Source organism: Morone saxatilis, unplaced genomic scaffold, assembly GCF_004916995.1.
Source record: "Morone saxatilis isolate NCDOM2014 unplaced genomic scaffold, NCSU_SB_2.0 Contig23, whole genome shotgun sequence".
Lineage (NCBI taxonomy): Eukaryota > Metazoa > Chordata > Actinopteri > Moronidae > Morone > Morone saxatilis.
In genome coordinates, this window is record NW_023339796.1 from 12,886,769 (window position 1) to 12,912,340 (window position 25,572).

General features: G+C 41.9%; 1 protein-coding gene across 1 annotated transcript in view; it reads left to right on the plus strand.

Annotated features, from left to right (window-relative positions):
- The window catches only part of ptch2 (patched 2), a 34,244-nt gene extending 23,536 nt beyond the window's left edge, over nt 1-10,708 (plus strand). The window contains 6 exon segments of the mRNA XM_035670421.1: nt 5,930-5,974; nt 5,976-6,050; nt 6,052-6,076; nt 9,036-9,445; nt 9,553-10,126; nt 10,259-10,708. Coding sequence (XP_035526314.1) covers nt 5,930-5,974; nt 5,976-6,050; nt 6,052-6,076; nt 9,036-9,445; nt 9,553-10,125 — 1,128 coding nt within the window. The 3' untranslated portion in view covers nt 10,126; nt 10,259-10,708.
- The last annotated feature ends 14,864 nt before the right edge of the window (nt 10,709-25,572 follow it).

Consider the following 25,572-nt stretch of genomic DNA (forward strand, 5'->3'; position numbering starts at 1 on the left):
AACAATAACTCTCTGCCCACCCTCTCATCTCTCAATCAACAAACTCTTACAATCACATCCTCTATACTCTTGGAATCGCCACTATAGTTACATGAAGCTCCACCAATACCCTCTCTATGCTAGTTGATTAGAGTGTAATGCTTCTTCTATTACTTTTCTATGTTTGGTCTAGTAATACCCTATAGAAAATCTGTATAAAAAATGTCAGAAGGACCCCTAACACATCCCGCCATCTGGGTATTGAAAATGGTACTGTAATAAATTCACCAAACTGTTCTCGTACATTTTTCACTAAAATTAATTTTTTACTTCTCTCTAACTCTGACTATTCTCTCCCTAATTCATTGCGGCCTATTCATTGTGGTCGAAGTTTTTAAAACCTCTTCGCTCATTGCGTGCTGCTTCCTATTATCACTTTCTCCCTGCACCATATGCCCACAGCAGTTTGGAACCCTGACACAAGGAATGCAGCCCTAGGTCAGTGACGCTAAGGTGACATTAGCTGCATCTTTCCAGATCTAATGGATAAACAACCTTAATGCTGACACTTACATACCAACTCCTAGCTACTGACACGTTGACAAGACACACACATACACTCTCTCTTCCGCACGAGCCTGTCCCAGATGCTGGAAAGCAGCCCACAGCAACACCCCCCACGACTGGCAACCCTGTCCTGTCCACAACGCACCCAGTTACATTCCAATTTTTTACACCCTTTAATCCAAAAGGTCCCTCGAGCCCCTTTCCGACAGGAGCTACCCGCCAATGTACACCACTCCCATACAGTGAACCACAGCTCACTACAACAATGACTCAACTAACACAGATCCATAAACAGACTGTCATGGTAAATTATTGAAGATTTTAGTCTTGCAAGGCAATTTCACAAAAGAGTGAGTGGAAAATGCGGCGGGCACCAAGCAAATCTTCATCTACCTAAAGATACCCATCACAATCACCATCACACCTTAAAATACTTTATATATACGCTCCACCATGAGATCTCCACCCAACACCAACATCCGCAACATAATGCCAATCATAATTCTCCAGTCTGCGCCCAAAACCGTCGCACAACTCACTGCACAAGGTATAACATAAAATTAACTTCTACTCCAAGAATTACTATTTCAAATGTATGTTTACCACCAAATTGTCATAAAACACAAGCATTATACGACCTTACACAAATAAACAAACCGCAACTATGATGCCCAAAGACCCACGACAAGTCATGGCTGGCTTAGATATAATCTTTTACCAAAATCCTGACTCCCTCCTACACACCTAGCTAGGACCACACAGGTTCTATTCATGCCTCACCACGCAAAATCTAACCCTGATTACACCAATTTACACACATAACGGAATAACATTCTCCCGACCAGAGAGACTCCCTCCTATACACTTCCCCACAGCTCCTCGAGCACCCCACTTATATCACGACAAGACTCCCCAACGAGGACACACAAACCACCTGAATATTCTTTTAAATATTCCACATAGTACACACACAAAGATAGTATAAGAGCGATAATCCAATCACACATCGGGAAATTCACGAAAATAACATACCTCTAAAATAATCAACTTCATTCAATCAACTAAGTAGCGTCCCGGCGTCAACAAGCCGTTCCTTTGAGAGCACTGAAACTCTTGATACAATCCACTATGCGCAGGGGAGATGAATCACATTATCTTTCCGACTCCCCTATCTTCTGGCTCCTCCTTATAGCCCCAACAGAATCCAAGAGGTCCGATCCCATAAGTCGAGAGAGTTCTCTATATTCCTGGGGGCAACTCTTGGGAGCCTCCGCTGTATAAGGAACCACCCAATGGCGCAGGATGGCCTCTACCTAACCGACGATCGTGCCAGACTGCCCGACACCAAGGAGTACGATTTCCATCGATGCCCAGTTCAAGTATCTTCTCCCTTCACAAGATGTAACCTTGGTGACCCAGGATGGATTTGTGATTATGCCCCGTCACGAGAGCTGGCTGATCCCAGCTGGGCACATAAACGCCTTCCAAGATTTCCTTAGATACGTGGCAGAGCAGTGACAAACAAGCTGCCCGCCATCGTGGCTGCACTACTTCCAGGACGCTCAGAGGTACCAAATTCAGCTCCTCAGTAAGTTTTTTTTTTTATGATCCTGCGTAATAAGTAGTCTCTGTCCGAGAGTGCAACAGGTTGTTCCAGGTGTGCTTTTTTCACTAAAGACAGGAGTGAGATGAAGTATGTGTGTGCTGGGAGAGAATGTGCTAAGGGGTGAGTGAAATAAGTTCAATCGGCTGTTTACCCCATCCACCCTGAGGCCTCATGGGTGGGGTTGTTGCCTTAGACGGGTTGGGGTCATAGGGATCTTTGCATGTGTGTGGTGTCTCTGTGTGTGGTGTGTGTGTGTGTCCTCTGGCTAGAAACGTGTCATAATACCAGTCCCAGGAGGAAGTGATAGCTAACCAGCTCAACCCCAAGAGCCAGCGAAAAAAAGAACGGAAAAGGAAACATTGATCACATTTTCAACCAAAAAATCCACCCTGCCCCACATAGACCACACAGAAAGCGGTTATAATTTTTACTGATGAATAGACATCATCATTTGATGTATAAATTGACAACCACAATAAGCCTTTCTTCTGTGTGTGTTTTACCCCACCACGCAAGGTCTTCAATCTGCTTTGATGCTGAACTGGCTAGGCAGGCAGGATACCGTCTGACAGCTAAATCGTACGGCAACAGAGGAAACGGCAGCCTCTGGCCATACAAGCTCCATCCAGACCGGCCTCCAAGAAAGAGCCTTTCAACTACAGCCAGGTAATGTTAGTACGGGCTGGCAAGAATACTTTAAACAAAATCCAGCATGTCATCTCCTACTTATGTCCAGCTGTGTGGCATTGTGACAACCCGTCACTACATTATCAAGCTGTTCTTTTACCAATATTCCTGAGCAAAAGCTAGACTGTTTAAATCGAGAATTCCTTTGAATCCGTTGTCCTCTAGCTGACTTCCGCGCCGGTTGGTGGATGCAGAGGGTTTGATCCCCCCCCCAAGAGGTGTTTTACATTTACCCCGACAGTCGGGTTCAGCAACCGATCCTCGGCCTAATGCTGCCTCCTCAGGCCAACTTCTACCCCCCATCCCCAAGAGGAGTGGATTGCACGACAAGTAATGACAGCTACAGGGGGATAATCTGGCGGCAGTAATAGCTTAAAATGCATTATTTTGGCCCTGGCGATGGATACACCGGAAATTGGGCCTTCGCAAGTAAAAAACAGCAATTGACTGATCTCAAAAATCTCACTTCCTTCTCCATGCAGTCCCTAGCCTGCAGAGCCCCCTGGAGTTTGCCGCAGTTCCCCTTCTACCTGAGACGCCTTCGCCAGGCCTGGTTGAACTTTGTGGAGCCATCCGAGAGCGTGGCGGGCCGTGTGATTGAGTTTTAGGCCCGGCAAGGGAGTTTTCCAAACCTACCCTAAACGGATACCCCATCCGTTCTGGGAGCAGTACATTGACTCAGACCCACTGGTCCTGCTGGCCAATCAGGCGTGGTGCGCCTGCACCTTCCTGGCTGGTGCGATTGCTCCTGCTCAACCCTGGACTGGCGCCATCCATTGTAAGCCACCAAATCACTTTGCCCTACGAACTCGCTTATAATGTCCTAAAAGCTCTTCCGTCGTTTCCCCTCCCTATTGGCTTTTCCTTCCTTTCCCACCCTTGGCCTGTCCTGTCTGCCATTTCACCTCCCATGCTACCTCCAACAACCATCAATTAGCCGCTTTTCCCCCTCACCTCTTGCTTCCCTCACTTTCTTCTCACCCTTCTCAGCACCAGGCTCGACCAATAAACGCGTCTAGGGGGCCCGCTTTTCTCTGCGAGGGCAGTACGCACCACACACACCATGGGGACCCTTTGTCATCTCTAATCGTAGCCCTGGGCCGGCCCTTGGAGAAAAGGAAAGCAAAAGGAGGCAAGAAAGCTTTGGCCCCTCCTGAACCTCTACCTCAAACCCGCTCACGGCACTGCTTTTGTGCAGAAGGAGAGGGAGAGACTTGGGACACGGACAGATCTGCCCAGGTTTTGCACCCGTTGGCCTGCCTCAACCCATCCGATCCCAGGGATATGTGTGTGTGTGTGGTGTGTGTGTGTGTGTGTGTGTTGTGTTGTGTGTGTGTGTATGTTGAGAGAGAAAGAGACAGTCCTGCAGTGTTCAGCAGTGGAAAACATTCACCACCACAGAGCTGGTGGGGACCGTGGTGCCTTACAGGCGCCCCCCCCAAACGCCCACACACATAAACAAATCCCACATATCCCAACCTCTGGACTGAAGTGTAGCCACAAACAACAGCGCGCGGTTTCAGTTGGAATGTGTTTACATCTTAAGTGAGGGGCAGTCCCTAGCACAAACTGATTAAGACGCGCAACACATACAACAGTCTCACAGAGCAGAGAGAGGCAGCAGCTAGCATGCATGTATGGTTTCCAAGCATCAGCCCCGCTGTGAAGGCTCCACCCCGGCCTGTATGTGGCGGGGAGCAAAAAAGTAAGAACGGGCTTTTTATCATTTCCCAATTAACTGTGGCCCCCCAGCTCCGAGCCCCCCACGAGATCAAAAGCTCCTCCGTTGGCCAGGAACGTGTTTTCTCCCTCCTTGTTTTTTAAGACTTGTTGTTGCTGTTTGATTGCGGTTACAGTAACATTTACTCAAGATTGTTGCATTACAAATACGGAAACCAGATAAAACTAAACGCAAACGGGCCTGCTTAATCTAGTTAAAAACAAGAGAAATTGTTTTCCACCCAAACAGAGACAGATGTATATGATAATACTTGAGCAGAGTGCCACAGCTCTGTTGTCCAGGCGCCTGTCCATCATCTTCAGACCCACCCTCTGGAAGAAAGTAAGAAAAAGAAAAGGAAAGGAGGGGAAGGGGAGAAGGGAAGGAAGGTATTAGCCTCCAGGGTGTTAGTAATTTTGATGGCCACGTGGTTTGAAATCCCCTGAGGCAACGGGTCAAAGATTGTGCCGGGGTAAGAAAGCAAAAGGTAAACCTCAGTCATAAGCGAAAGCCCCTTATTCTCCCTTTTATTGTTTACATGCCCCTATTTGTCTTGCCTACGTTGCTTTGTTCCCCCAAATCATCCTTAATGGTAATTAATGCAGCAAGCAATTGGCACGACGAAAAATGCGTCACTTTTAACAACGTCTTGTTCATGTTCTTTCAGGGTGTGTATATGCCAATGATGACGGTGGAGGTTGTTTTGCATCAAATGGGTCGATTGGCACAAGCTGAGTGCCATCCCGTGGTTATCCTGATCGCCTCTTGTGGGCATCGGAGTGAGTTCACTGTTTGCACAATCGCCACTGGTAAGTCAAGGACTCAGCACAAAGTAAGAGCACACACAATGGATTAACTGTTGGGGGGGGGGGCTGAGCTTCCCCTAAATTAAACACCCTAACCTTTACTTGAAACCTGATGCTTTGGTCGACTTTTAAATACATACTACACACCAACAATTTGACTACATAAGAATTAATGTGACTGAAAAATCACCAAGTGGTAGTTTGTAAGGTGGATTTAACCTACCTCAGGGAAGTTAAATTTAACCAGTATATTTTTGTAAAATGATTAAAATATTTTTACCAACTACAAGGATAGATAATGCAAAAGCTGATTTTGCAAAAACAATTTTTGGCAAAAAAATAAACTCCTGCGGCTTAATGCCTGAAATGGAAAGTATAAAGGTAAAATAAGTGCTGATTAAAGATTTACCTAGGAAGCTTGGTAGCCGTAGCCGATTCCCCAACAAAAACAAATGCAGGAATTCTGAAGCGTGGCCAAGCCGTCGCCGCAAGCGACGAGTTTTGGGTGATCGGTAAGATTTCCAACTCAATTTTCTTCCCTCTCCACCTCCCCTCCCGCCACAGGCTCCTGTCCCAGCGATTGGCAACAGAAACAAGCGCTCTGCAAGTGGCTCTGGAGCACATGTTTGCCCCCCGGTGGTTGACGGGCGCCCCGATCTCCCACGATGCTGGCCTTCTCAAGCTGGGCAGGGTCAGAGTTTGACTTCATCCATGAGGTGAGATACTCGTGTGTGTGTGTTGTGTGTGTAGCCATGTAATTGTTTTTTGTAATGCTTGACTTGGTGCTTATTGTGAAAAGAGAGTGACAGTAAACTCATTCCACACGCTTCTAGATACCCATTTGTACCTTGCAGAAGAAGCAGTGTTTTGGTTTTTACACGGCACCGTGTGTGTGGTGTGTGGTGTGTGTGTGTGGTGTGTGTGTGTTGTGTGTGTGTGTGTGGAGCCAGTTGTCTAGCCTCACTTGGGGATGGGAGGAAGCCTTGTGGGGGGTCAGTGGTGCATGCAGGTGGAAATGTTATACCCCTATTTATGTACACACACACACACACGGTGACAAATATGCACCTGGGTCTGTCACTCTAGGCACACACACATCCATCTCCTGTCTCCCCAACCTCAGAGCACAACAAATGGGGAAAACATCAAGGGTGTGTAGCAGCTGCTCGTAAACATGGAAGTGTTCTGCTACCCACTGGGTGATGTCTCGCTCTTTCTCTCTCTCTCCATCTCTCCTCGTCGTCTCCTCTTCCTCTCTTCCTTTCCCTCACTCTCCTTTCTCCGTGTCTCTTCACAACCACACTCACACACACAAGGGAATCTGTAAAAATTCCTATCATCCGCTTGGCATTCTCTCCCACCATGTCGGGTGCCGTAATAAAAAGTGGAGCTAAATTTGAACTGGTCAGCCAGTCAGATGGTCTGAAGCCCACCAACAGACATCACTCCTTGCGTGTGTGAGCGTGCATGTAAATTGTGTGTACTTTGTGTGTGTGTGTGTTTTCTACCACTGTTTCATGGTCAGAGTGGAAAAAAGGCAAATAGCTCGATGTTTTTCAACCGAATGTGGTCCAGGCCCAAACCCGAAACCACAACCTTGAGCTCACAGACTGCAACAGGCCTCCATGACATAAAAAGCACAGTTTTTCTGCAGATTCAGAGACAGAGGCAGAGAGAGAGAGAGAGAGGAGGAGAAGTCCTCTAAGGGTGGCTTCCTTGCAAGGATATGAGGTCCTGGTGGGTGGATAGATAGATGTTAGATGAACGTATCCTCCACAGTGTTGGGTTGGAAAGATAAAGAGGTGTAAATATGTAGAAAGACAGAAAAAGAATGAAGAATGAATAGGAAGTAGGACTGGGAGCGAGAAAGTCACAGAGAGCATTTTGTTTTTCTCCTCTCCTCCCATGGCTGTGTGAGAGATCATTTTCAGAGGACGGGGTGAGAAAGAGAGACAGAAGGGTCTAGTATCTCGGTTGGAGGTCTTGTTTAGCTGTAGCTGTAGCTGTGGTCGGGTGAATGGGGCAAGCCAGAGCTGGCTAGCTGGGGAGCAGCATAAATATACTGCTGTAAACATCTTCTGGCCTTGTAATGCACTGAATAAACAGCAAGCCTAATTCAGCTCCGCTCAGAGTCCTCACATACACACTGAACATAGCATGCATGCACACACATGCGGGGCACATATGCGTGCACACAGACACACACAAGGAGAAATGCACATACGTACAGGCATGTAAACACTTAAGCTCTCTTTCTCACACACGGCTCCCCAGGCCCTGACAACGAATGGAAAAGATTACAGTTTATATAAACAACAGAATTCCTAACAGTGAGACACTGTTGGAGGTCCCACCAACGTCTCACTCTCATTTCTTTCTGTCTCTCTCTTCTCTTGTTTTTTTTTTTCTTGTTTTTTGTTTTTAAGTAGTTGAAGTGTAGTCCTATGCCCTATTTGTGATTTCAGGGTCTGTATGTGAACATGCTTTAATTCAATAAAGCATGCAGATAAAATATCTGTGTGTGGTTTGAAGACAGTCATGGTTTGAGCAGACGGCAAGAAATTGAAAATATCTCCCTGAAGTGTTTTGTCAGAAGTGGTTATGAGGACATGCGTTATGCTTCTGATAAAGAAAGAAAACAAACGACAGCGGTTAAAGAGGACAAGGGAAAATATGTCAGAATAAGTGGAGGGGCTGAAATGGGTGCAAATAAGGGTTGTGAAATCACACACAGCATGCAAACCATAAACTTTTCCCTGAAGAGTGACCTTTTGTCAAGTAAAGTAGTAGTAATAATCATTGCAGTAGTCCATTCAGAGGAAAGAAACGTGTTTCCAGAACATTACGCAGCTATTATCCCTGTCCTTGTTGGCTTTTTTTTTCTTCATTCCAACAATCATTTTCCTCCCTCTTTCTTTTACCTCTTTAAGTCTGGCTGGTGGTTAGCATCTTGCTGTCTCTTGCTTTCTGCTTTCTGTTAGTGTTTAAGTGGAGTTCTCTCTAATTTTCTTGTGGAGCTCTTTCTTGTGGCCTGCCTCCACCCCTGGCCTCCTCAGAGCTCCGCTGAGATGCACGCACGCACACACACACAGACACATGCACACAGTGTGAGTGAAAAACAGAACGAGAGAAAGTCTTGTTGCAGCAGCAGTGGAGGCATCAAAGCATGTTTTAGTTGGACTGAGCGGGGAATCAGATTTGCCCCCCCTGCCTTTGATACACAAACACTGGGCTTTCCCTGACTTCTTCCCCTGAGCTACTTCCCTTCCTCATGTGCCAACTATGTGTGTTTGGAGCTGTGCATGTGCATGTGTGTATGTGTTTTTTAGTCCATGTCAAACATCAGGCCTCTTTTGTCACATTAAAAGAAAAATTAAACAGAAAAATGTCAAAATTGTCTACTGTGTAAAAGTGCCATGAGTTTGGCTGATACTCTAAATCCATCTGAATTTTTGCCAAATCCCTAAAAACCTTACAGTGCAAAAGAAAATAAGATTAAAGGGATTGTGGCTCTGTGTGAATGTGAGTATGTGAGTACATGCATGTGTGTATGCGATCTGGCTTATTCAGGCCAGAAGACAAGGGTCAGGCAAACCTGTTCAGTGTTTAATCTGAAACTGTGTTTTTTTAATGTTCATGTTCAAACTAACGTACCTCATCTCTCCGTCCTTCAGGTATTTCTTTGCTGTGTTGGCCATCCTGACTGTTTTGGGGATGCTGAATGGCTTGGTTCTCCTGCCAGTCCTCCTGTCCATGATGGGCCCTCCAGCTGAGGTCACCCCGGTTGACAACTCCAGCCGCCTGCCCACGCCGTCCCCTGAACCCCCACTCCCTCCACCGATGACCCACCATGGCTATTACACAGGCCACCACAACCCGCGGTCGTCTCGTCAGCAGGCTTTCTCAGAGTCGTCGGACTCTGAGTATTATTCGGAGATGACCACCACTTCAGGGATCGGGGAGGAGGATTATAAGTACTGCGATCGAAGCGCGTACATAGCATCACACACCAGCGTTCCACCTGCAACATCTCACATACTGCTGGAAGCCAGCAAGAACCCCAGCTTCCCCAAACTCACGGTAAGCTGCACGACCACACGAGCAAGATATGAACCCTTCATCCATGTTCAAATATTCTTCAAATGCATGTGTTTCTCTAAAAGTAAACAACACTTTATTTGTTGTAGGTGGTGAAGCCATTCAGAGAAAATTCAACAGGCACTGGTGGAAGGATAGAACCTTTAAATGAATCTTCCCACAATGCACAGTCACCTCTCGGGTCCCAGGTTACGTGCTGGGATGTGAACAAGCGGGAGCAGCAGCAGGGCCCCCAGAGGCTTCAGGCACTGCCTGGCCAACACTTACCCAGCGACAGAGTTCACTTCCCTGGGAGGACTTGTCAAAGTGGCCCCAGGCTACAGAACAGCAGAGGGCCTCAGCCAAACAGGACTAAAGGGCCGAGCTATAGTAATAGCAGCTCCACCTTGCCGATGCAGCAAGGCTCCACTGGGGGGTCTGTTACCATGGTAACGGCCACAGCTTCTGTGACGGTAGCTGTGCATCCGACCTTACCAGGGGCAGCCTACCAAGGCTACATGCATGAAGGTTTTGACACAGACAGCGAGTCGGACTGCTTTGAGGCTGCTAAAAGGACTTGTGGTGACAAAAACATTTTTTCTTCATGTAAGAGAGACTCTCTAGAGCTCCAGGACTTGGAAGCAACACAGGGCCAGAAAGAGCATCAGTTCGGCAAGACATAAGGTGAGCTTGCGACCAGTCAATCTTAGGCTTACCTGGCTTGTAATTTTCTACTGAGATTCGTTTTTCTAGCCTAATTTCTCTTGTGTAGCAATGTCTAACCCCTTTTCTCTCTTGTCTGTTTTTCTGCTGTAGGTGGGTTGAGGATCCAGGCAGCCAAAGATTGCTAGACTCTCTCACACACCCTGCCTTCTCTCTGTGAGTCTCTGGCTGCCTCCCAGAGCACCTTGACGCCAACTTGGCGTCACATGGCGTCTTGAACTCTCAACTGTACATAGACTTCACACAGAAAAAGAGAGGATTTATTTCAAGGACATATTAAGAAAAAAAATGACGTTTTAAGAATTATATAAATCTATGAGTATATATTTTAATGCTAAAAAAGAAGGAAGCTATTTAAAAGAGTACTGTATAACTTGGGTATACTCTTGTGTAAAAGTTCAGATGTAAAAGATTATTTGTTTTTCTGGGGCGGTTGATTTTTTTCCCCCCCGCAATGTATAGAATAAAAAATGTGCTATATGTAAAAAGTGTCCACAAAAAGTGAGATGTTATTAAGATATTAGGCTATTGAACATACATGTCAGTGTCAGTGTTTGTATTGTTGTTGTTGTCGTTGTTGGGTTTTTTTTCGCTGCTACACTTCAAATTAATTTTAAGTGATTTGCCTTAAAAAATGCAGTACCCCCCTCTCCCCCCTCTGGTTTAAGTCAGTAACTTTGTACACAGTAATACGCTGTGAGATATTCTGCATCTGACACGCTCTCTGTTGTATTTTAAGTATAGACATTCTCTGTCACAGTGTGCACTGTAAAAAAAAAAAAAGAGCAGAGAATTACACAGCAGATACTGTTTTCTTAACAGTAGTAACCGTTGTGCCTTCAATTTGTCCGTTTGTTGTCACAGCATTCAGAGCTCAGTATTATGTTTTACCTGTTGTGTCTCATCCAGACACAAAATGTCAAGAAGCAGTAGCAGACTGTTAGTCAGTTATCACCATCATCTGTGCATGTAACTGACCATTATTGAATGTGATGAGTCAGCCAACATGCTGGCATGAGTCACACCTAATTCACATTTCATGTATTATCTTTGTCATGGTGTCCCTATGTCCTCTGCAGTTTTGAACTACTTGAAGGAGCTGTGATAAGATTTTATTTTCTTTCTGCAGTTTTTGTAAGCTCTACAGCGGGTGAAGTTCACATTTCTCACAATTGTGTTCACCTTCTCGTATTATATTGAAAGGGAATTATGAAATCCAATGCAAAGGGAGTGATTATTTTATTTTATTATTATTATTATTTTCTAATTTTTTTTCTTTGCTGGCTGCTTTAGGGTTGTAACACGTTCAACCTGCTCTGACTTTCTAATTTCTCACTTATCTTGCTAATACAAACCTCATATATGCCACATTACATTTTCTTTCATTCTTAGGATTTTCATGTCATTTGCTTTACAAAGTTTTGTCGTTGTTGTTCAGTATTTGTCTCATCACTGCCAGGTTAAATTGCAGGGAAAAACTTGCGGATCTATGTTTTAAATGCCTTTTTTTAAGTGGCAGCTTCGGTTTCTTTTGTAAATACGAAAGAAAAGTTAAGTAGCTACTGTGCAGTTGTGAATAATTAAGCAAAATGAGCAAAGCACCATTTACAGTTTGATCAGACCATAGACAGCCGGCAGGTGTTGTCAGACATTGGTGAGGAGTTTAAAGGGAGGGGGGGTTCAGGGGGGATCTCCTGCATTGGTTTGTAGTTTATTTCAAAAAAATGTTAATGTCATGCCATATAAATTATTTATATTAAAATTTTATTTTTGTAGTTTGTACAGATGTTAGTATCTAGACTGAAGTTCTATTTTTAAAGAGTGAATATATATTATATATAAATATATCTATTTGTTGCCGAGTTTGTTTTTGTTTTGATTGCATTTTGGGATTGGGGGGTGGGGGCGGGGTTGTGGGAGGGAAGGGTTGACAACACTTTAGAGCAGAGGCCTTTTTTTTTTGGTGGAGCAAAGGGGGGGCAGTTGGGGGACCATGAAGGAGAAGGTGTGTAGGATTGTGTCACTGTTACACCTTGTTTTAAAGTTTCCTATTGGCCCTTCCTTCTTCATTGTCATTTTAAAAAAATGTTCTTGTCCATGTCTAAAACACTGTGACTTCTGAAAACTATGCTCAAGAAAACCCTTGTGTGACCGTTATGTTCCCTCACCTGCTATAGAAATTTAACTAACAAAATAAATTGAATGAAAAAAGTGTTTCTGTGGTCTTTGCCAGTCTTTTCAACCTTGTGTTTGCCTGCGACCCTGCTATGAGCTAAAGGGTCAGTCCTGTTATCACAAATGCAGATAAAAGCTAACTCATAAACTGACAATGTTTGCTGGTTAAATATACTGGTTAAATATGCCTGCTCCATTATCAAGATGCATTGTTGAGGTTTCAAACAAAAGGTTTTAGTATGTTTGTATTTACTGAAACTAATAACATTAAGTAAATGTTCAAGATACTGATTTTTTTTTATCACAATCTCTCAGCTTCATTAAACATGGACACAAAGTTGAAACTGAACTCATTAAATTAAAATTATAACGAAGTAGACTTTATGAACGATGCTGTTTCATAAAATCTCTGTCTGGACCGAAAAATTTTATCCTCACATACTTAAAAAGTCTTGCTTAATAATCAGACTAGCCCTAACCCTAACTAGCAAACCAGGCTCACTCATCCACATCTCTTAGCTCCAGAGCAAAATGTGTTCAACACTGATATGGAGGTTTTGCACGGTCCCCAGAGGATGATCCTTTGACCTTTTGTCCACTGCTACAATCAGAATGTTTTCCCTTGACCAACACTTTGACCCATGACAAGTTATCTCCAAATCTAACAGCTGGATTTCTTGAAAACTTCTTGCTGTTGCTGCATTTATTGTCACCAGAAAATGAACCATTTCCATTTTGGACACTTTAGCAACTTTCTTCTTGTGCTACCCTTAGGCCAAAATGTGCAGATTACCATGGAATTAGACAAGGACATTCATTACCCCCATGATGTTTCCTCTACCTCCACGGTGTCATATTTTCAGCCCCACTACTGTTTTTAAGTATCTAAAATACCAACTTTGTCTTTTTTGTCTAGCATTTTCATATTGCAGCTTGTGATGAACACTGCAACATCAAATTACTACTAGCAGGGCTTTAATTTTTTCTGTTTTAACAACATAACAATAGTAATAGGACACAAAATCAGGATTATTGCAATACCCTAAAAAGCCATTCGTTGCCTTCTTTGTCATAATGAGAATGTACTTTTACTGACTTGAGTTTTGCCTTTCATTATAATAATTTGTGTGTAATCAAATAGATAACTCATTGCAGGATAGAATCAGATTGGTTTTATTTCATTGTGCCTGAGTGTTTTCATCTTGTGCAGGCATACATCACAATCTGCCTTCTGTCAGTCACCTGACACCCACTGAAAGACCCACAAGCCTGGATTAGGAAATAATTCCTCATAATGTGTTACCTTGAACACTTTACTGTGAAATTCCAGCTGGTTTGATAAGATTTGTTATTACAGATGCTAACATTTGGCAACATGTGTTTTCTTACTACAGCGTTTAAAACGTCCCCACTTCAGGAACAATGAATTAACTCAGAGAACCGCTGAACTGGAGCGTTGAACCACCTGGAAAGTCGGGATCACTGGCTTCCTGGATCATTGTTGTGACTCGCCTGTCTAAATCTCTGCCTTTGTGAATGCACACCCACACACACAAACACACACACACACACACACAGCATGCACACATCCACACAGATATCTATGCTTATGTGCACTACACATTCTTAAAAACTCAAACACAAAACAAACTACTCACACACATATACACTTCCTTGCTTCCTCATACACAAATACACACACACACACACACACACACACATACACACGTACACACAGGCCCACCTGTGTAGATGAAAGGTAGATGCTGTAAATTCCTTTGCTTCTCACACAACAGCTCCTCGTTTGTCAGCCCAAGCAAAGCAGCCCACGTCTGAATCTGATACCTCAGTCTTTTGAAGTTACTGTCATGCACGTCCACCTCTAAACCAAACCTCATACGCACTCACACACACATAAAAAGCAGACAGTACACAATGTTCATACCTGGCAATGTGGTACAATGCAACCTTAACTTTAGTTCCATTTATATATTGTTGTAGTCTCATATTCATCCCAAAGCAGTAAACAATATGACCAGATTGATTTAGTTTGAAAGTTGTGCATTGATGAGGACAGCTTTGTCCTGTAACTGATGTCATCCTGGCTGCACATGTTGTATTTAATGTTACAGCTCAGTGACAAGAAAATGAAAACATGCTGTCCAGTTACTGGTCATAGCAGGGCATTCGGTGAAAATCAGGTAAACAACTGTTCAGATTAATATTCATAGCTATGAACAAAGTCAAGAACACAAGGGGCAAAAATGCAACACTCACTCAAAAATGCAGCATTACTTAGGTGTGTCTCACTAATTACTAAGCCACTGTACCACATTTTTATAGTCAAAATACTTATTCTATTTTATGTGGTTATAATACTAAAACATTTTAATTTTAGAGTACGCTGAGGCAAGACATTAAATTCTAACAGCACCCATTAATTTTCTTCTAAATGTCCCAGGGATAAATTAATGAAATAATCAAAAACAAATGTGATTGTCGCGCAGGCTGGTTTCAATAGATTTAATACACACACACACACACACACACACACACACAGGCATCAGGCAGTCAGTTAAGGAATATCAGATAAGAAGAGAGAGAATACTTTAGAGTTTTATGGGACTTCTCTTTATGTTTGCGTTAGGAAGTGGATATCTAGGTTTTTTGATGGGACAACAAGATGGTGTAATGAGTATGGAAAGGCAATACTTAAACCAAAGAACCTGCCATCAAGCATCCACCTCCCCTGGAGAAAGTCGTTAGACCTTACCAGCTCCAGGGGTTGTTGTTCTATATGTCTGATTCTGATCTCTGACCTTCAAGAGCATTATTAACTTCTTGTCCTCCTGTTTCAATATTGTCTTACAGAATATGTTGTAAATGAACGACCTCGAAAAACGTGTGTGTGTGTGTGTGTGTGTGTGTGTGTGTGTGTGTTTATGAATAATGTGTCATGTTGGGAATCTCCCAAGATGTGTCTAATACACCATCTGCATTCTCACGATTAATTGATGAGTATGTGTGAAACGGTTTTGATCACATTAATTTGATTTCTTGTTGTGGCTGAGCAGAACAAAAACATCTTATGTCAGAAAGAAATTATCCTTTTCTGTATTTATTATGTATCTTGGCAAGTCTTTCATCTCTATCTTCTGCCATTGGCGCAATGATCACTAAAAAACTTGAGCCAAGAAACAGAATTACTGATGCGGTTTGATGGTTGCACTTTATGTTTTTGGTGACTATCTTTTGACAGTGAGTTTCTTATTCAGTAAAACATATCGTACTTTGCTGTTGATTCACTTTGCTCCTGCTCCTTGAACCTTTCCATGACTGATTATCAGACATATTTTTCAAAAGTAAAAGAGGGGCAAAGAGAAAAAGTAAAATTGGAAAAAAAAAATTAATAAGTGTGCATATCTGCGAAGGAATGTAGAGATAAGAGCAATAATGGAACATCACAGTCAATACATTACAGAATCATAGACAGCATGTACACACAACTTTACAGTAAATCTCCTACATGTGTAGTTCTACACAGCAATGCTAGAGCAGTGGATGTGACTGTGGTTAATGGAGCTCTCTCCCCTCCCTTCAGTGTGCGAGTGCAGTGTGTGGGCCCAGATAGCAGCTGATAGTCCAGATAACACGATCTCCCAGTGCCAACTCCTGACCTGTGTGTGAAGGTGAGATCAATGGAGGAAAAGAAAACACAATGAAGGAACAAAAGACTGAACTCGTGATCTGGTGATGCTGGTGTCGGCGTGTATGCATGTGTGTGTGAGTGTGTGCACTGCTTGGGTGGCCTGAGGATGAGCGCCCATTGTTGCTGGAATTCAATAGGGCTGATTAGTAAAGAAAAGTGTGTGTGTGTGTGTGCAAAAACATGCACTGGCATGCGTGTCTGTGTAAAGCAGGGGGTGGTGTATGTGTTTGTATTTTTGCACTAAGCGCAGCAGAGAAGAATGGAGGAATTAGCTATAAAGCCAGTGAAAAAGCAGACTTTAGGGTGACATACCACACAAATCTAAGGAAAGGGGATTGTTTCTCTCCACATCCGCAGCAATGCTTTGTTTCAATAGAATAACTCTCTCGCAGCCACAATGCAGTGATAGATGTGAAAGAAATATGTATGTTTTTTGGAGAAGCAACACTGCTAGTTACATCTGCTGAAGAGTTCTTGCAGGATTTGAGAATGAAAGCCAGAAGAATCCAGAAGTTGGTCCCCAGTTTGAAACTCAAACCATTACTGGAATTTTAATTCACTTTCAAACCCATGAAGTGACCCCATTTCAAGTTTCGTCACACTTAAATTATTTTTCTCTCCTCACTCACCCGTGAAAGAGGATGAGTTTAATACCTCGGAATGAAATTAGGAAAGGAAAGGCAAGTTTTCATACAGAACATTTCATGACAGGTAGACCCCATGTGCTTTATGTTACGGTAATATACTTGTATAAATGTAAAGAACCCACAGGCACCCCACAGTTAGTCCATGTTGTCCAAGTATTTTTTTCCCCTGTCAATGGATATGCTATATTTTGCCATTACTTGTCAATCTTTATAACAGCCTATCTAATGCAAAGTTCTGCATTAAAGGAATAATTCAACATTTTGGGAAATACGCTTATTTGCTTTTTTCCGTGAAGTATAGATAAGAAGAGTGATGCTCATATTGGTTCAGTTTGAAGTTAGAGCCAGGCGAGTTAGCTTAGCTTAGGATAAATACTGGAAACAGCTAGCATGACCTTCCCTCAAATTTAAAGCTCACTAATTAGCATGTTATAGCTCCAGTTCCAGCAAATAATCCCCCACAAAACCGCAACTTGTTGTTTTTACACTTCGGTCTTTGTAAGGATTAAACAAAAAGAGATAATGCATGCTAATTAGAGAGCTTTAGAGGTGCTGGTAGGATTTCGTTACCTTAGGACAGAGCCAGGCTTTTCCCCCCATTTTCACTCTTAATGGTAAGCTAAGCTAACTGTGCCCCGGCTCTAGCTTCATAGTTAATGCACAAATATGAGACTGACCGCTCTTAATGCAATTGCTTAATTCATTTGTGGTTCAAGTCTTGACTTTGCAATGAAACATTTCATAGGAAACCCTCTCAGATGAGGCCATATAGCTCTTATACCTTTTGTCCAATTGACAAATGTAGTAGGATCACATTTAATAACAGTTTCTAACCATAGATGATCATAATAAATTAAGGACACCATAAGAGTAAATAAGAAAAGCAGTCAGCCAATAATGTCTACGATTGCAGTAAGTAATAACTTAGGTCATCTGTCAATTTGACTTAAATTACTGCTATCAAGCCATTTGCGGCCTATTTTAATGTGGTGGCAATATTACAAAAAATCTTCTGTTGAATCTTTTATTAATCAATCCATGCACACTCATTTAATCATCCAATCATCTGCTCTCTAACCACTCTCAGCCTGTGGAAATCTCCTTTGGAAATAGAATTTCTCTGCTGACTGCCTGTATTTATATGTGTTCCTGCAATGTGATTGCACATTGCACCGGATTGTTGCTCCAACTGAGTTCTTCTAATCATCTCTCACAGAAACAGAGGAAGAACGAGATCAATATTTACTGAAAACGCTCTTCAACATAACAAATGTGTTTGTAATCTATGCCCCCTCTGTGTGTGTGTGTGTATGTGTGTTTGATATACCTTGGCCGTGACCGGACCTATTGAGGGGTGGCAGGAGGAGGAGGAGGGGGAGGAATATGAAGTTCCAGGCAATCATGCAGACAGGCGGGAGGGCCCATATAGTGTAAACATGTTTTAAATAAACAGGAACCAGCGTAATGCCCTTTTAATTGATTCATTCTGTGCTTTGCTGTTTACAGAAGGGCCTAAATATGAGCCTCGTAAGGCAGAGGCCTTGTGTTTATAAGTGGTTTGTTTAGTTCAAACAATAACAGTTTGAACACCAGACGTAGTTGTGGATCAGTTGTGATGCTTTGTGCTGTAGTGCTCTGCTGCGTTGCATTTTTTGTTGTGTTTTTCATGTTCTCTGCATCACTTTCTTTGTGCGTTTCCATTTTAGGGGAGACTAAAGGAGCTAAAGCAACTCTCTACAGTACCCCACTGTCTCCTCTTTACAATTTGCAGGCCAGCCAGGGTATGTTGGTGTGTGTGTGTGTCTGTGTGTGTGTGTGTGTGTGACTGAAGTTTAAATTGTAGCCACAGTGTAATGATATGGTGGCATGGCATTGAGGGGTACTCCAAAGGGAGGGCGGGGGTTGGTAATTAAACATATGCAGACACAGACACATACAGAGGGTGAGACGCACACACACAGTCAGACACACAGAGAGGCAAAGAAAGAGAGCAAAGCTAAACACATCCAAGTGGGGTAGTAAAAGCTAATGAAGGCTCAGCGCTAGGCTGGCACAGACAGCCATTTCATGTGGTGAAGAGGAGAGGAGGAGGAGGAGGACTGGGGCAGGCTGGGGAGCAATAAGGCAGAGCCTTACTCGAAAGCAAGTTAGGCAAACCAGAGGATAAACTATAATTGACACCATGCATAAGTGTGGTTTTTCAATATCGTTTGTCTCAGGGTCTGCCAAATCATTGTCTATGCAATGGAGAAGGCAAACAATGGCATTAACACATTTGGGGAGCACTAACAATAAAACTAACACTACACTGTAGGTAGCTTGTTACAGTGCTGTAAGTACATTAGTTAACCAACTCACATCCACTTAAGAAAATCGAGCACCCAGTAAGGATCAAAACAAGTATTTGACAGTGACGAGTTAATGTTTAGATGAATTGTGAACTGTAAACATGAAAGTTAGTTACTATCGTAAAGCATTCAATTTTGCATAAAAGTGATCCAAATATATATCAGTGTAAGTACACAACAACACTAAAATGACTGTGTCACTTTGAGGCTACAGTGGTAATATAAAAGATGACTATTTCCAATCTTTTGTTTTTAATAGTGGTGACATCTTTGATGCTAAACCAAACTTTGCTGTGGTGTTTTTTAACTGCACTTCAGACCGCACAGTGTGGCCAGTGCTGTGGTTTGTTCATTTCTGTAATTTTTGTTTATACAATTTGACTTTCTAAGTTTTTTTTTTTTTTTTGTCAGTTCAGCTTTCTTGGTCATAATACTGATCTTCTATTTGTCTCAAACCAAAGGCGGTTGCTGCTTTTCTTACAGCACATTACTTATCATGAGCCAGAGCACTATTGGCATAAAATATGCAAGTGAAACAGTTTTGTTTTACAAATCATCAGAAACATTAATCCAGAAATCTTCTATTACATATTTTTGCATTTTGCTGAACCATACAAGTCTTCTTTTCTTAATACAGGTGATACAATCTGCCAATTCAGTAAGATTACTTCAATCTGTTTCCAATACGCGTCAGTTTGTTTTATAGAAATTAGTCAGTATCCTGAAGGAAGACTAAAAATAAGGCTTTTTTTCCTTAATATAAGAAAATAAGGATTTTAGGACTCAACAATAGACAAAAATGACTTAATAAGATGAACATGTTTGCAGTGCATCACATCACTGTGGTTTCAGAGAAGGCTGTAAAACTCTGGGTATAGGTGTAGCTTTTCTTTGAGAACTGTGGGGTCCACATGTTGTACGCTGCACTATGCAAGCAAACACATGACTTCTCTGTTGGGTCCCGTAAAAAGAAAAAAAGAAACACTGGTGGGTTTTAAGGATTAATTTCAAAAGCACACTGACACATTTCTACACTATTCATGGTTTGTGGTTTCGATTGGTGTTCCCTTAAAGAGGTTGTATGCAGGCCTGCAGTATCTCAATCTTTATGGTTCATATAAAGAAACTTACTTATTTAGAATTTATGGGCTAATTTTACATTCGTGGATAAAGCTTTGTCTCAGACGCTTTTTATTTTCCCACTCAAGTTTCAATAGAAAGGTTTAAATTAAGTTGAAAAACTTATTTTTTTTCTTAATTTTACAGTGAAGTGTCCTTAACATAGCATGAGATGGAAAACTGATGAAGACCAACAGGGAAATTGTGAGTGACAGAGTGGCCCTGTGGACTAGTTACTAACCAAATGGAGAAACAGGGAAACCAAGAGCTGCACTCTGTGACTGAACATGTGTGTGACTGTGGGTGTAAAGCAATAACACTAATGGCATTCAATACTGTAGGCCACAAGAACTTAATGTCCTACAAGTGCCCTAAAAGTGTCATACATGTCTAGTTATTTACCAAATATGTCAGAATATATCACTTTAAATGTCAATATTGGTGTTGCCCATTTTGTAGTTGGTTCCAAAAGTTCTTGTTATGTGTGCGGATATTGCTCAAGCGAGCACATTTTTTTTTATATATATATATATATCATATCTTATGATGACTGAAGCTCTGGCATTGGATATACTCATTCAATTGTATTCATTTGTGTTCACTGTGTCCTCCAACATCTGCAACATGCTCCGACCAACAGGGGGCAGAGTTACAACAAAACAAATATGGAAGTGATTATGGTCTGTGAATTATAAAAAAAAATGTGATGTATTCATTAAAAGTGAGGGCCGCAGAGGAGGATTAATCTTAAGGCAGGTTTTAGCATGGGCTATAATTTCACCAGCCTTGATCCATTCAACCAGAGTCAGTTTCAGGAACTAATCATTGGGTCTGAAGCCAAACAATAAGTCACCACATTATCTGTTATCTGACTGCTCTGAGTGTTACGTCCTCTCCACTAACCATGTGACCGGACTGACATTCACATGTTTTGACTTATTTGATACCTACACATGTGCACAAGTGACCACACACAGGCATGATAATATTAACAGACACACATTTGAGAAAGTTCAATACGCTAAGTCATTAAAATAAAAACACAGCTATGCAGCATCCCATAATCACCGTCTCATTTAAGCAGCAAGTTTACAACGGATTTACATCTGCCACTACCACAGAACTTGCTTCTCTCCTGAGTGAATGAGCTAACACCCGTGGTGACAAAACATGGGTTACTGAGGTTGACCCCTACTGCAGTCTGAGGAAAACTACAATGTGCTGCTTGACTAGTCAATATTTTTAAGATACAAACCAGCTCACTGAAGTCTCAGTGAACTGGTTTGCAGTTTAAGAATGATTACTATATTAAATATCACAGTGTAATGCTCTCCAAAGTGGTGTGATGAGTGGGTGGATGTGAGGTGCAGAAGTTAGTCTGTCTTACTTTTGTTTAATAACACATTTAATCGAGTGGGCAGACTTTTGTGTTTGACAGTGTAATATTAGCCAATCTGGTGGGTGAAATGTATTGCTACCAAACCATTAACAAAAAGACTGTTTACAGCATCCACTAAAATGCTACTATTAATCTCGTAAATCAACTAACCATTTCAGTTGATTGATTAGTGGAGAGGTGTTGTGGTACTGTTAAGTAACCAACCTGTGGACAGACAAGCCATTCCTGCAGTGTAACTTCAGCTGTGTGTACTGCTTCTGACCACTCTTTACTGCAGAGACCAAATAAATAAACAAAATTATAGTTGAAGAAACAAATAAAATTTGCCAGCTGGGCAAACTTAGGCGGACGTTGGCACTGGGCCGGGTCTGTGTGAGACAGAGCTCAGAGGTGAATAAACTGCTTACTGAACTATTTCACTGCTTGAAATGATGTATTTGAAGTGCAAGCTTAGTCTATATAGCAGTTTTTCTTAAATGATGGGCTGGGAACCAAAATGGGTTACTGGCATGTTTCAGTGGATCCCCACATGCCAAGAATACTAATATGCTTTAATGAGTGAATGTTCCAGACTCACTCTGTATTTGCTCAGTTTGGCTCCTTGGCTGGAGAAGTTTTAAATCCCTGCTGTAGCTATGTTGGACGCACACTAAGTTCAGTTATGAAACAATAAATCACACCAGACCATCATTTGGTTGACACTATAGAAAAGTGCACTTAGAACGTTATGTTCTAACATTGGCTCTTGTTAGAACTCCTATTTCCAAGTCAAAAGTTTGCTGTATGTTGCTCTTTCAGTTTGTAGCTATATTGCTCTCTGCTGGACATTTTGTATAATGCAACGTTGACATCCTAATATTACAGATATGTGACATTTGTTAAAATAAAATGCGAACCATATGGTGAACAATTAACTAAATTAAAACCTCTTTTCAAGCTTAACAACATACATGTACTACAATCTTCCTTTACCATGCTATTGGACCAGCACTACAAGTCTAATGGGAATTTAAGAGTTGCTCCATTAGCCCAAGTGACTACTGCTGGCCAAAAGCTAACCCTTTTTAAGAACCCAAATGTTGAAGCCATTTTAGAGACGTAAAATATGGATATCAAATGCTATTTCTGTCAAAACATTACCTATTACCAAAACTATTAATTGTAAAAAAGTGACAAGAGCACAGAAGAAGTTCAATACTCTTCATCAATCTCTTCTTTTGGTCTTCTTTATTTCTCTCACTGCTCCTCTCCAAGTCTGTCAACCTTCCTGGGTGGTTTGTAAGTGTCAGCTCACATACAGTATGCATGTGTGTTTATTTAGTCTGTATAGGGGAACAGAGCCATGGCCTCTGCCAATTTTCTTTACACTGAGAAAATATGCTTTTGGACAGGAAAAAAAAAGGGGGGAGCAGTTAAACAGACTCAAGGCCAACAGATACAAGACCCTTTCTTAATTCCTCAAATCATCCACCAAAACTACCATCACCTCAAAATTGTTTTGCTGCTTTTCCATGACTTCAGTCTCCACACAGCATGATGGAGATTAGAGACCTCTGCCCCCCACAAGTGTTTTCCCATGAAATCTTTATCAGCATGAGCAAAGCACTGTTTGAGTTTGTCTGAGGGAAAGGCTAAGCAATATATTTTCACCCAGGGTATAAATCAAATGAAATGGATAATTCTAATTTATGAGTGGCTAAGTAAGATACCAAACTCTTACAAAATACCCAATAAACGCACACAAAACATAATAAATCATTAGCCTTCATTTTAGAAGGTGTGATAAGATAAAGACCGTCAGAATACTCAGATTTATGGGCTTACACGAGAGAGACATATACCTGGAAACACTTGACTTAAAACCAATAAAGATATCAAGATTAATCATTTAAATTCAAACATCATAGAAGTTCAAAGTGGTGCAACAACTTTTAAGACTGCACACACATCTACAGATGATTTATCTCTGTGGGTCTATCATTTAAAATAAGAAGTTCTAGATTTCACTGGATATGATTTCAAAAAGAGATATAAAAGAAATGAATTAATAGCTTAGGTAAGGATAACACCTCAGAAAACCAACGGTTTTATCATGTTGTTTGTAATGATTACATAATGGGGGAAGGGGGGCACACTCCTTCATAACAGTATTTAATAAATGATGAAGGTATACTGAGCTCAAGCACCTGCATGGCATCATTTTAAACAATGTCATCACAATTAAGATGCAGAAAAACACGCAGACAAGAACAAGTAGACACACAGACGAAAAACTATTTCATTAAATTTCAGCACACAGGAGTTTAACATGTTGTTTAGCCTACTCCATCCACTCAAGGCCACTGAGGAAGTGTTTAGCCAAGGACTAAAGCTGTGAGAATGGATGGACTGACTGACTGGAAGGGAGGAATGGGGGGGAGGAGCGCTCGGAGTGGAGAGCATTGAAGGGGAGAGGAGGGTTTGAGGAAGAGAGGAGAGGAGGGTGTAGGAGTTTGGGGGATGTGAGGATAAGAAAGAGGAGGGGAATACCACCCACTAAGCCAGTTGTGGAGAGGTTCTGGGGGTTGGGCTGCTCACAGGAAACAGTTGTGGCTCCATCCCAGGCCTCACACCGAGCAGCCCTGGGCCACCCAGTCATCGACAGACAGACCTACCAAATGGCCTGGCCGGGCCAAACCGACAGGGATTTGTTTATTTTTCATCCTTTGGTGGTGGGGGGAAAATTGTTCAGAACAAGCTGTTTATTAGACCTTTGATTTGTCATGTGTCAGCGTTCGCTTGCGGGGAATGTGTATACATAAGTCCAGCTTGTGTATAGTTAGGAGGTTTGGAGGCTGAGAGGGTGTGGGCACGAACGAGTGGGGAGGTTGGGGGGCAAAAAGAAAAGAGGAAAAATGGGAAGCCTCCCACGCTGAAGGCAAGGCTGAACTGCATTATGGGTCATTCTCCAGCTGTCCCTGATTGTTGATGTCATGGGGGACTGAACTGTTGTGCCTGGTTTGCAATGGGTGTGGGGAGAGAGGGAGCATGTGGACAAACACAGGATTCCTGTAGTCGCATGGACGAAATGGATCAGAATTCTACTGTGGAAGAGATCAAGCCATGGATTCACAGCCATTTTGTATGTATTGCCATAAAGTAGTCCAACCTACAATCAGAGGATATTAAAAAAGAGATACCTTGGTATACACGACCTTGCAAAAATCTCTGACAGCTGACAAATTTCTATTGTCTCACATAACTCAACACTGTTTTTTATACAGAATACTTTTTGTGTTATGTGTTATGGAAAACAGAAATTCTGTGCTTCCTTCTTTTGCAAATGCCAACTGCAAAATATTTATAAACAGCACAATTAACTGAGACCGGAGTACAGTACAGTACACAGTAGGAGACGTGATAAAGATGTAATAAATGAGAAAAATGCATTGTGATGTAAGACAAAAATTGACTTTCAGTATTTTATCAGATAACGTTTCAGGAAACCGGTCTTTATCTGTTTGACTGAGAACAGACTGCTGTGCAACTTAATGGCTTTTCAATTGCTTTGTCAATTTGCACTTCTGTATGGCATGGACTGACAACAGCAGTATATAGTTCAAATCTACAACCAGTTGGTCAGATTCATTTGTTAACCCAGAAGGAAGAATTTAGATAAAATGAATTTTAAATTATCTAAAACATCATCAGCTAGCAATTAAGAAAAGGAATAAAGAGGGAGACCACTAGGAAAATTAACATTATACTTCATCAATTATTTTGTAACGTTGTTCATACATTTTTAGAAATGTAATATTCACCTGATCTGAAAATTCAGATTGAAATTTAGGGGCATTCAGTAAACAGGTATCATTTTGAGAAAATTATTTCCTGTAAAACTTAAGCTCTATACACATCTTGTTTTATATTGTCTTTGGCATCACATTAATGTCACTCTTTCATCTAATTTAGTAACTGTTTTTAATTTATTGTATGTTGCATTTACGTGCCCAGGGACTACGGGTGGAAAA